The sequence below is a fragment of the Heterocephalus glaber genome, unplaced genomic scaffold (genome assembly GCF_053883595.1).
Source record: "Heterocephalus glaber isolate CG9 unplaced genomic scaffold, H.glaber_assembly_v1.0 deba00000678, whole genome shotgun sequence".
NCBI classification, from domain to species: domain Eukaryota; kingdom Metazoa; phylum Chordata; class Mammalia; order Rodentia; family Bathyergidae; genus Heterocephalus; species Heterocephalus glaber.
Genome location: NW_028258157.1, coordinates 4,807,743 through 4,820,255, shown reverse-complemented (window position 1 = coordinate 4,820,255; position 12,513 = coordinate 4,807,743). Strand labels below are relative to the sequence as shown.

Genomic DNA, 12,513 nt, shown 5'->3' with positions numbered 1-12,513 from the left:
CTGCCTCAGGTCCTTTAGGATGTTAAAATCAAATGAGGCATGAACATACATGTCCACCTCTGAGCTGTCAGGATCACGCAAAACAGAAAAGACAGCACAAAGGGTCTCCCACTGCCTTGCCTGATGTCACAACCTTTTGCAGGGTATGGCGATAGCGAGTGGCCCCAGAAGAGAGCTTCACAAGAGGGGCAGCTAGACCTCTGCAAGATGGCTGAGGGACTAGAGAGTTAGGGTCTTCCTCAGCATGCTGTGGTGGTGGAGCAGAAGCTGTAGTGAGATGAAAGCAAACCGGAGAAGCCGAACAAGGGGAAACCTGGACAGAAGGGTTGGTGGGGGGAGGGGTAGCCGAGGTTTCCTGAACTGAGAGAATTGGAGAGCAGAGTGGACTGAGGCCCAAGTGGGGAGCGTTTGGGGGGAGAGACGATCACCCCTTCGCCAAGCCTCACGGAGAACGGTACCTACACGTTCACATGCTATTAAGTTAGTTGTCCCTTCCCGGGGAAAAGATGGTGTGGGACTGTGTGATTCAAAAGTTAATTACTCCCCTAGATTCTGTTGTAAATTTGATGGTTGGAGTGTGTTTGCCTCGGGACAATGGACAATCAGTAATAGGGCGAGGTTACTCAGCCATCTGTTTGCCCTAAATCCAAATGTCCCGGGGCCCAGTATCTATAGGACAATCTGTAAACAGGGTGGTCGTAACTGTCAGTCAGGATGTCTGCTGAACATCAGCATGTGACAATGAGCCACTAACCTTTGTTCTTTTTTTTTTTCTGTGAATCCACATGTTAAACCCCCCCCTTAACCCCCTATAAAACAACCTCGGACTCTGAGCCAGGTGCCGCTCTGAGCTATTTTGCTTCGGGAGTGCCGTCTGGCCAGACTAATAAAGGTCTGTTTCCCAACATGGCCGGTGTGTTCCTTCCCGGGTGTGCTCCACTCCAGCTCCTTGGAGCGTTTGGTAAGGCCTTTGGTCTTACATTCTGGAGGCACCGCTGGGATCCCCGGGTGTGCTCCACTTCAGCTCCTTGGAGCGTTTGATAAGGCCCTCGGTCTTACAATGGGACATACATTTGTATGTCTTTTAACAAATCTATCACAGCATCCTTAGGTACTGGGTACACAGCTTGCTTTAACAGCGACTTAAGTAATTTGGCAAAGTTACGCTGTTCTGTTGACGGAGACTGACCCATAGTCGTAACACAGCAAAGATAGAAAATTACCCCCAGCTGGACACTCTTACTACCAGTGTCCTGAGTCCGAGTCCGGAAATCGTCCTGGGAGATCCGTGTCTTGTCTCTTTTACTCCGAGTTTGTCTCACAGGCGAGTTCACTTGTGGATCCAATTCACATCCACGTTGGGCGCCAAATGTAGGGAACAGGGGAAGGGGACGTTACCAGAACCTCTGCAGTAAGTCCCAGTCTCCTGCGAGCCACGGCAGCACATGGTGAATTACAGGAAAGGTAGAAAAATGAGACTGAGAAGCTGAGCTTTGGGTCTGATCAGTGCTGCTCTGGGCAGCAAAAGACAAAAGACCCCTAGCTTGCAGCACCTTTTATTCAGTACATGGGGAAACAGATGTAACAAGTGAAAAATAGAGTTCAGTACTTCACATTGGGATAAACAAGGTGTAACAAAAGGCTGGGGGGCAGTGGAAATCTAAGAACAATGAGGAACTATGTAGATGAAGATTTGGTTCCTCCCTGGCGTCTCCCACAGGTGTGGTCTTGTCCTGGAGATTGCAGCATTGGGGGGGCGGGAATCACTGAGGTCTCAGTTGTGACCAGAGGCCAAAATGCAATTATGTCTGGAATGTCCTAGCTGGGCTATAGGCAGGAGAACTAGGCCTACTCAAATGATTTTTCCCTAGAATTATGTAGCATTGCTCCCAACAGAAAACAATATTCTATGTAAGAGGAACCCAGAAAAAAAATCAAGAGTAGTTATCTTAATTTCAGACAAAGTGTATTTCAAGTAAAAAATGATCATAAGAGACAAAGTTCACTATATATTGGTTAAGGGAGCAATACAACAGGAAGAGATAACAATTATAAACACATTATGCACCAAATACTAGCACAACCAACTTCATAAAACAAGCATTAATAGACACAAAAAAGTCAGATAAGGGCCAGGGATTCAGCTCAGTGGTTCCACAACCTCGCAAGCGCAAGGTCCAAAGTTCGATTCCAGGTACCAAAAAAAAAAAAAAAGTCAGATAAACACCAGTACAATTATAATGGAAGACATCAACACCCCATTGACACAAATGGACAGTACTACACAAAAAAATCCCCAGAATTGAAAAACCCTTAAAAGAAATGGACCTACTAGACATCCGCAGAGTATTCCACTCCAAATCAACAGAATACAAATTCTTCTCAGCAGTACATGGGACTTTCTCCAAAACAGACCTCATGAGTTTGGGGAAAATGGCAGAACAGTGATGCTACCAGTTTTCCCAAGATAAAGTGCCTGATATCTGGAAATCATCAACCTGAAGCCTTTCAAAAAAGGGTGCAGGGGGCATGTGAGAACATCAAGGTAATGCAGATGAGAAGAATAAAATAGGGTCCCTTACTAAGGAATAAAGACCGTTGACCCAGCAAATCCGGCATGAACCTGCTCCAGTGGGGACCTGAGAAAACAACTCAATCACTCACTGAAAAACAGAGTCCATGAAACAGGACCTGAAATGGGAGAGGCCTGTACAACCAGAGGCAATGGCAAAAACACAAGACAACATTCCCCCAAAGGTCCACCCCCAGAGGCAAAGAAAACTCCTAAGTGAAGCTCTTGCCATCAGCAACCAGAACATGGGCACCATTTGGGGCAGAGGGGCAAACTTGAACTCCCACAGCCCAAAGGTGCTGCGTGCCTCCAGGGTCAAATTGTAGCCCAGCGAGAAAGAAGGGAAAAACCTCGCAGACACAGTGGACTAGCAATGCTGGTAGCTGGTCAGCAGACTGAGGGAATTTAAGCAGAAAAGTAGAAACTCAGTTCTCCCAAAGTGAATGGCAACCAGGTCATGCCCACCATTTGGGCAGAGCCCCTCCCCCACTTTTTCTTTTTCTTTTTGGTCCTTTCTCCCAGGGCCACTTTGCTGCTCTGAGAGAAAGGGAAAAGACACACAGCCACACTGGACTGCTGGCAGCTGGTCAACAGATCAAGGAAATCTATGTTGTGAAACAGAGAACAGGTCTAGCCAAACTGTGCTCCCAGATCCACCCAGGGCCTTGACTACAAAGGGCCGGAGACACCCACTCTGCTCTGAGACCAGATACAGGGGTGGTCAAGGAGGCTTGGCTGGTGACAGGAAGGGAACACAACCCCTCTCTTGCATTAGGACAGTGGACACATGCAAAAGGCAGCACAGTGGCTGAGAGAGCTGTGCGGACAGCATCACAGGAGGAAAGACCCCAGATCTTAACCCCAGAAGTCAGAAAGTGGAAGGCCACAAGGAGAGCTAAGAGAGATGCTGTAGAAGACCCAGACTACAACGGTTGGTGAGTTAGTGGGAGCAGCATCTCCTACTGGAACCCAGACTTGCTGCAGAGGAAGGGCAGCTCGAACCTTCAGTAGAACTGTGCAGTTCAAGCCAGCAAGAGATTAGGGAGCTCAGTTCCAGCCTTGCAGCCAGAAACAAGCTTGAATCTCAGTGGAGTATGGTGGGCTCGCTGAGATTATCTGACTTGAATCTGTAGGCTGCTGCCCATGTTGTCTACCAGCAACAGCAGAAATATGCTTTGCAGGGGACTCACCCTTTTTCCTTTCCTCTTGCCTTCTCCTCTCTTCATTTCTCTTTCTTGATCCTGTTATTGCCTATTTTTTTCTCGATTGTTCTTATTCTTAAAAGAGTAGATAGATTTTCTAGTTTCCCTCTATTAGTTTGTTCTGTTTTGTATTTGTTCCTGCTCTCTTCCTCCTGCCTTCACCAGTTTCCCCAGGTTTGCATGATCTTCCTGTGTCCTCTACCCGTATTTCTAACCTCTCCCTCTCCTTTTATCTCTCTATCCCCTCTCTCAACTCCTTCTCAGTCTTCTTCCCAGAGGGTGAGGCCACTATATTGAAGGGCTTGCTTACTGTAACCATATTTCTGGTTGGTGCTTAATTTTTATATGTGGCCATGGGTCTAGTTCATGCAGTTAAAGGTGTCAGAATAGTGGCTGCCAGTTTGTCAATTTCTGGGATGTGTTTGATGCTATTCTTGATGCTGATTGTATTACTTTGGCCAAGGTAATAGGACTGTTCTGGGCAAATGTCTTTCCTGGTGTGCCAGGACTGAGATTAAGGGCTATTACAGACTCAAGGCCCAAAGGCTAACTATACCTGGAGGATAATGCAGGTAGTACCCATTCCCTAAGGGTTCTAAATACTAGTAAGAAAGATACTTGCAATAAACATTTTACAGGCAGCAACCCAGGAATTAAACCAAAAACTTCAACAATTAAAAGCTAGAAATGAAAAGATGCCTAAATAAGACACAAACCCAGATTTCCAGATCACCAAAGGGAAATCTAGGGGACAATGAGATGGAACAATCTGAAACTCAACCACCTAGACTCCCTGAACTGGCAATTAAAGAAGATTTGGAAAAAATGAAATCAGAAATCATTTCTGTTAAAAAACAGAGATAATGAACATTGTGAAAGATATGATTAATAACTCTGGAGCAGACACAGATAAAAAAAAAATAGAGGAGCTCAGGAACATCATGGAATCCATGAAGGTCCAGCATAGGAAAGAAATGGAATCCATAAAACAGATTCAAACAGATACTCAGGAGATTAAAAGCACCATTGAAAGTATACACAGCAGAATGAGCCAATGTGAGGACAGGATATCAGATATAGAAGGCAGGAATGCAGTTAGTGACCAGGAAAAGAAAATTTCTTAAAAATAGCAAGGGAACATGGAAAAACAATCCAGCAGCTCCTAGATGACACAAAGAAGACTAACATCAGAGTCAATAAAAAAGCAGGAGTTGGTGGAAAAGACATTAAAAATCTGCTCATAGAAGTAATGGCAGAAAACTTCCCAAGCAGGGGGAAAAAATTGACATACAGATAAGTGAGGCATATAGGACTCTAGACAGCCATGATCAAAAAGAATCCACACCTAGGCATATAATAGTCAAGATTCCAGAAACCGAACCGAAGAACAAAATATTGAAAGCAGTTAAAGAAACAAATCACATACAAAGGAAAACCCATCAGAATCACAGCAGACTTCTCCACACAAACCCTTAAGTCAAGAAGAGCTGGAAGTGAAGTATTTCAAGCCCTAAAAGAAAACAACCTCCAACTCAGATTCATGTCCCCTCAAAACTCTCTTTCAAAACTGATGGAGAAATAAGATACTTTCATTAAAAAGAATGCCTGACGAACTTCATGAATACCAAACCAGCACTCAAAAAAATTCTAAACAATATCCTGGAAAGAGAAAATAAGTCACAACTCCATGAAGCCCAACAGAATGAAGCCATCAGACAAGAAATTAAATGGGAAGAGGAGAAGAATGAGTAAATGAGCCAATAGGTAAATATCATGACAAGGATAAGTCAATACATATCAGCTCTAACCACCAATGTCAATGGCCTCAATTCACCAATCAAAAGAAATAGACTGGCAGAATGGATCAAGAAGCAAGATCCAACAGTATGCTGTATATAAGAAACACATTTAATTCAAAAAGAAATTCATAGACTGAAAGTAAAAGGATGGAAAACAATATTCCATATGACAGGAAACTCGAAAAAAAAAAAAGCAGGGGTAGGGCAGGGGATTTATCTCAGTGGCACTGCACCTGCCTTGCAAGCAGAAGGTCCTGAATTCAATCATCAGTACTGGGGGAAAAAGGCAGGGGTGGCCATCCTATTTGCAGACAAAGTAGATTTCAAACCAAAACTAATTGAGAGACAAAGAAGGTCACTACATCCTTGTAAAGGGAACAATCCAAGAGGAAGAGATGACAATCATAAATATATATGCACCAAATACTAGTGCACCCAACTATATAAAACAAGTATTAATGGACATGAGAAACCAAATAAGCACTAATACTAATACAATAGTAGTGGGGGGCCTCAATACCCCAGTGTCACAAATAAACAAATCAACTGGACAAAAAAATCAACAATGAAATATGAGAACTCAAACTTTTGAAAAAATGGACTTAATAGATGTCTACAGAGTGTTCCACCCCACAAAACCAGAATACATTCTTTTCGGCTGCACACAGTTCATTCTCCAAAATAGACCACATGCTAGCTCATAGAACATGCTTAAGTAAATGCAAAGGAATTGAAGTTATCCCTTGTATATTGTCAAATCACAATGCAATGAAATTGGAGTTTAATAGCAAAAGAATCCACAAGAACTTCACAAACACATGGAAGTTGAATAAGACCCTTCTGAACAACCAATGGGTCACAGATGAAATTAAAGAAGAAATTAAAGTTTCTACAATTAAATGATAATGCCAATACAACATACAGGAACTTATGGGACACAATGAAAGCAGTCCTATGAGGGAAATTCATAGCAGTGAATGCCCATATTAGTAAAACAGAGCAAGCTCAAATAAACAACTTAATACTGAACATCAAGATCCTACAATAAGAAGAGCAAGACAAACCCAAAGCTCATACAAGCAAGGAAACTGTAAAAAATCAGAATAGAAAACAATGCAATGGAGACTAAGAGAATACAAAAAATCAAATAGTTGCTCTTCAAAAGAATAAAATTTACAAACCCTTAGCCAACCTTTCAAAAAAAGGAAAGAAAAGGCTCAAATCCATGCAATTAGTAATGAAAAGGGCGAAATTAAAACAGATCCTGCAGAAATCCAGAGGATCAATACCTACTTTGAGAATCTGTACTCCAATAAGATGGAAAACACAGAAGAAATGGACAGATTCCTAGATAATATTAATTTCCAAAGTTGAACCAAGAAGATATAAAAATTCTAAAGAACCCAATATCATCAATGAAGTTAAAAACATAATTAAAAACTTAGCAACTAAGAAAAGCCCAGGTCCTGATGGCTTTACTGCTGAATTCTACAAGAAATTTAGTGAAGGGCTAATTCCACTACTACTCAAACTTCTTAGAGAAATTGAAAGGGAAAATTCGACTTGAAAAAAACCTATATAGGCCAAGAGTGAGTCACATGTTGTTTTGCCAACACAAAGCGTGATGCTTCAGTCTAAGCTCAGATCTCACCCAGACAACATGTAGGGCCTGTGTTAGTGCACTAGAACATTTGTCAATGTACTTCTTTTTTGTGTGTGTGTTTTATTTGTGTAAAATATTATAACCATGGTTCTAAAGAAAGTTAGTGATAGCAGCAGTAAAGCTAAGAGGAAAATTGTGAGAACCACAATAGAGTGAAAGAAAGAAATCATTGCAAAATTTGTTGAAATCCTGGAAAGATGAAATGGTAAGTGTAATTCTGGGGCCTTAGAACCAATCATTTGGTTTTCCATTATTTATTATGGGAAAAATATGTTCAGTTCTCAAACTTTTCAGGGTTTGAACATGAATTTGGAATTGAGATTGACAACTGAGGTATCAGTGTACTTCAAGGAAGAATCTGAATACTGTGAGCCATTTCAAACAATAAAATAGTGAAGACCTCCCCCCAAAAAAACCCAAAACAAAAAAGCCCCACAAATAATCCCATTTACAATAGGCAAATGATGTGAATATACATTTCTCAAAGACATACAAATGGCCAAAATATATAGGAAAAGATGCTCAGTATCATTAATCATCAGGAAAATGCACAACAAAATTATGATATCACATCATTTCAGGCACAGTGAATACTATCAAAATATGAGTAACTACTGATGATACAGATGAAAGGGATCACCTAATAAATACTGTTGGTGGGCAAGTATATTGTTAAGCCATTGAAGAAAAATGTGGAATTGCTACAAACAATTTTGCCTCATGAAAGAGACTGAAGCATCCAGGGTGAAGGAAATGGTATTCTACATACAGAGACATGATGCCTATTTCATGGCTATACATATAGCTCCCTCTGAAATTTCTAGTTATCTTCATTTTCTTATGGATTCTAAAAACTGAGCTACTATATTACTCAACAAGATGACCACTGCCTATATAACCAAAAGAAATACAATGCACATGTTGATTAGAAATGTCTCTACTTCCATATTTAATGCAGCATTATCTAAATGGCAAAGACATGGAGTTACTGTAAATACTCAACAGATGAATGGGTAAACAGGCCACATATACACAATGCAATAGATTCGTAGGAAAAAGTTCCCTAAATTCCAAGAATATGGGTGAAATTCCTCAAATATTAGGTACAGAAAAATATGTACTCAAATGAAAAATTGAAATTAAAGCTGACCTCACAGGAGAGAGCAGTATGAAAGTAGATGAAGGGATGCTAATTACAGTCAAATAAGGAAAATAAGATCTAGTGTTCTGTGATACAGAACAACTACAACTAATAATGGTGTGTTTAGTATAACAAATTAGCCAGAAGAAAGGGTTCTGGTTACTTTCACAAGACATCATGTTTCAGGTGATACACATTGCAGTTACTGTGACTTGATTACATAATATATTCATTTAAACTTCATACTGTACCCTATAATTAAGATAATGTATTAAATTGTAGAAATGCTTCCACAACACAATTTATCCTTACAGTAGAAAACTTCAAAGGTACTCAGCTAAAAAATTTCTGTGTGATATGAAATGGAAAGGACAAGAAATCAAGAACCATAATACAGGCAATGAAGGAAACAGCTACAATGCATATTTTGATCTGTAAGAAAGTACACATCAGTGACACACTAGAGCTAAATTAAGACATGAAAAACTAAACCCTCTTCTATTCAGAGACTGCCATGTGTGCATCCATAGAATACGCATTGTGTGTCCATACATAGAATATCATTTATTTATCTTGGGTTTTTCATTCTCTTATATGAAGCAATGAACTCATTCTAATAAGAATACTTTACTAATAATTATAGAGAACTGTTCTGTGAGTTTATGTCCTACGAATTTCAAAACAACATCATGATTAAGTCTCAGAAATCATTTAAACTGGCTCAAGGAATACATTAAATTTTCTAGGGTCATTAATCAGAAAAGAACAGTAAGTTAAAATAATTTAAAAGTGTTTTTGAGAAGGAAATAATGGAATGTAGAATTAAAGAAAATGTATCAGTATAATTATCATGAATTATATTTTCAAATTAACTTTGGAACAAAAGTATTAAAAAAATTCTTAAATTTTGTGAAGAGTATTTCATAAACTTCAATTAAACCACATAGTGGACCCTTGACTTACAAACTCAATTTGTTTCCAAGGGCTGGTTGTAACTCTCTCAGATTTCTCCACACAGCCTTCAAAGTCTCTGTCCTGTATAGAGGCAGATCTCAGGGTCCTTAAAGAGACACTGGCCCAGGATTTCTCAAATAATGCCACACAGGAAAGGATGTTGTAATGTTCCTTCTATAACTCTTTAAGGGTTGACTGTATATCTGAAACCATCTGGAAGCACAAGTGCCTAGCATTTAGGTTGTAACTCAAGACTTTGGTCTTTAAGTTAATACTGAAATTCCAGTGGTAACCCAAGTTGTTCATATGTCAGGCTGGTCGTAACTCAAGGTCTTTCATGACTAACAGGCAAAAAAAAATGACAGATATAGCAGGCAGAGATTCTAAAAGGGAAAAATTATATTTCTGATAAATAAGTCTTTTCAAGTTATCTTTTGTTTTGATAAGTCCTTTTCTGCTGCGCATGGTGGACATGCTTATAATCCTAGCACTGAAGGGCCTGAGGCAGGAGGATTGCCATAAATTCAAGGTCACCCACAGCTACAAAATTCAAGGCCAGCCTAAATACATAGCAATACCACCTTTTAAAAATTCCCTTTATTCTCAACAGATGACATATATAAACTCACATACTCAGTAATTCTACAATCTCCTATGTCTGAAGCTTATCAAATAGTAATATGCTTATTTCCAGACAATATATAAAATCTGTGTTCTTTGTAGCCCCAAAGGGATAATATATAAATATGAACCATAAAAGTAAGGGCTTTCTTTTGCATTTCTCTATCCACCATAATTTTCCAATAATTATAAAAAGTAGGGAAGAATAAAAATGACTTGTGGAAGTAATGGTCTCTAAATTATCTGAAGTTCAGTGACCTTAGGAAAATGATTACAAGAAATGTCACTATGCTGTTAACCCAACAGTATAATTATTACCATCTGATAGGTGCAATCTTGAGTAAGGGGAATAATTTAATGTCCATGTTAGAATAACCTGCTATTCCATACTCAAAACTGGTATTACGTTAATACTCATTTTTCTTTAGTAAAAAAATTAAAGATTACAAAGTTTCAAAAAATGCAAAATTCACATTTTCTGTGAAACAAACCTTTAATAACCATCAGAAAGTTTTGTTCTTCTGATACAATGACTAATTTAAAAGTTGTTCTTTATCCAGTTTGCAAAAATGGAACTAAAAAACAGGCATTTATAATAAGCTTTAAGATGTGATTAAAGGCTCTGCCACAATCTTTATACCTGTATAGCCTTTTTCCCATGTGAATTCTCTAGCGTCCAGTAAAGGTTGAAATTTCATCAAAGGCTTTGCCATACGTATTACATTTCTAGTGTTTCTAATACATATTCTATGCTCTAGTTCTGCCACAACCATTACATTTGCATTTCAATCAAGTATGAATTTTCTGGTGTCGAGTAAGACTTGAACTTAGATTAAAGGCTTTGCCACATCTGGTACATTTGTAGGGTTTCTCTCCAGTATGAATTCTCTGGTGCTGAGTAAGTGTGGAACTTCGATCAAAGGCTTTGCCACACTCTTTACATTTGTGGGGTTTTTCTCCAGTATGAATTCTCTCATGTTGAGTTAAGTTCGAGGAACTATGGAAAGTTTTATTACACACTTTACACTTGTAGGGTTTCTCTCCACTATGAATTATGTGGTGTTTTTTAAGGGTTGAAGTTTGGTTAAAGGCTTTGCCACACTCTTTACATTTGTAGGGTTTCTCTCCAGTATGAATTCTTTGGTGTTGATTAAGGGCTGAATTTTGATAAAAGACTCTGCCACAATCTTTACATTTGTAGGGTTTCTCTCCAGTATGAATTTTCTGGTGTTGATTAAGGGCTGAGTTTTGATAAAAGACTTTGCCACAATCTTTACATTGGAAGGGTTTCTCTCCAGTATGAATTTTCTGGTGCTTGGTAAGATTTGACCGCTGATTAAAAGCTTTGCCACATTCTTTACACTGGAATGGTTTCTCTCCAGTATGAATTCTCTGATGTTGATTAATAGTTGAGGAATATGTAAAAGCTTTGCCACACTGTTCACATTTGTAAGGCTTCTCTCCAGTATGAATTCTCTGGTGTCGAGTCAGTGTTGAGCAATATTTAAAGACTCTGTCACAATCTTTACATTTGTAAAGTTTCTTAAGGGTTGAGCTCTGATGAAAGGTTTTGTCACATTCTTTACATTTCCTGTGTTTCTCTCCAGTATGAATTCTCTGGTGTTTATGAAGGGCAGAATCATTAGCAAATGCTAAGTCTATAGACTTAGAAAGGTTGTGTTGAATATGGATACTTTGATGAATAGTAAGTTCTGAGCACTGGTCAAAGACTTTGCAACATTTATCACACTTGTAAATGTTTTTTTGAAAATGTGTACACTGATTCTTACTAGGGTTTGAGTCATGGTTTACGATTTTATAAATTTCTTTACATTGGCAAAGTTTCTGTCCAGTATAAATATCCTGGTAATTATTTAGAGTAGACCCCTCACAAGAGGCCTTCCCATGTTCATTATAGTTGTCATGAGTTTCCAAAAGATCTATATATGGGTTTTGCTTGAACACTAATGGGTGTGTAAACACCTTCTTGTATTTATTCAAACTGTACATTTTTGCACACAGTAGACATATTTGTTGATTATAGAATAATGAACTTCTCTTAAAGGATTTGTCAAATTGACAATATTTAGAACTTTGTTCATCCATTTTCAATCTCTTGTCTATAGAAATGCCTGAATGAAAATTTAATCCAACACTACCTTTGAAATTGTTCAAAAAGGTAATTGAACCACTGACTAGATCCAATTTTGGCTTTTCCAAATTTTCTTTGAGAGAAAGTTTATGTTTTATAATTGGATGTGAATTATTAGTTATAGAAACACGTTGGTCATTCAAAGTAAGTGGCAAAAATTCAAATATTTTCTGAGATGTTATGTGTTCTTTATCACTTTTGGCAGTAATATTTCTATTGTCTTTAGTTGTCACATATTGGTTACGTCCATTAAAACATGGATTCTCCCCTTCATACTCACCAACAATTTCCCAGTCTTTTCTTAAGTATAAATTGGTAATGCCACAATTTCCGTGTCTTTGATGCATCACTTTTTGGAATGAATGTTTTATGCCTTGCTGTGATGAAAATCCTTGGGTATAAGACATAA

General features: G+C 38.8%; 1 protein-coding gene across 1 annotated transcript in view; it reads right to left on the bottom strand.

Moving 5' to 3' along the window:
* LOC101719794 (uncharacterized) overlaps window positions 1–12,513 on the bottom strand; it is a 69,319-nt gene that overhangs the window by 30,433 nt on the left and 26,373 nt on the right. The window contains exon 4 of the mRNA XM_087206744.1: window positions 1–12,513. This exon is cut by the window's left edge and continues 30,433 nt beyond it. Coding sequence (XP_087062870.1) covers window positions 10,742–12,513 — 1,772 coding nt within the window. The 3' untranslated portion in view covers window positions 1–10,741.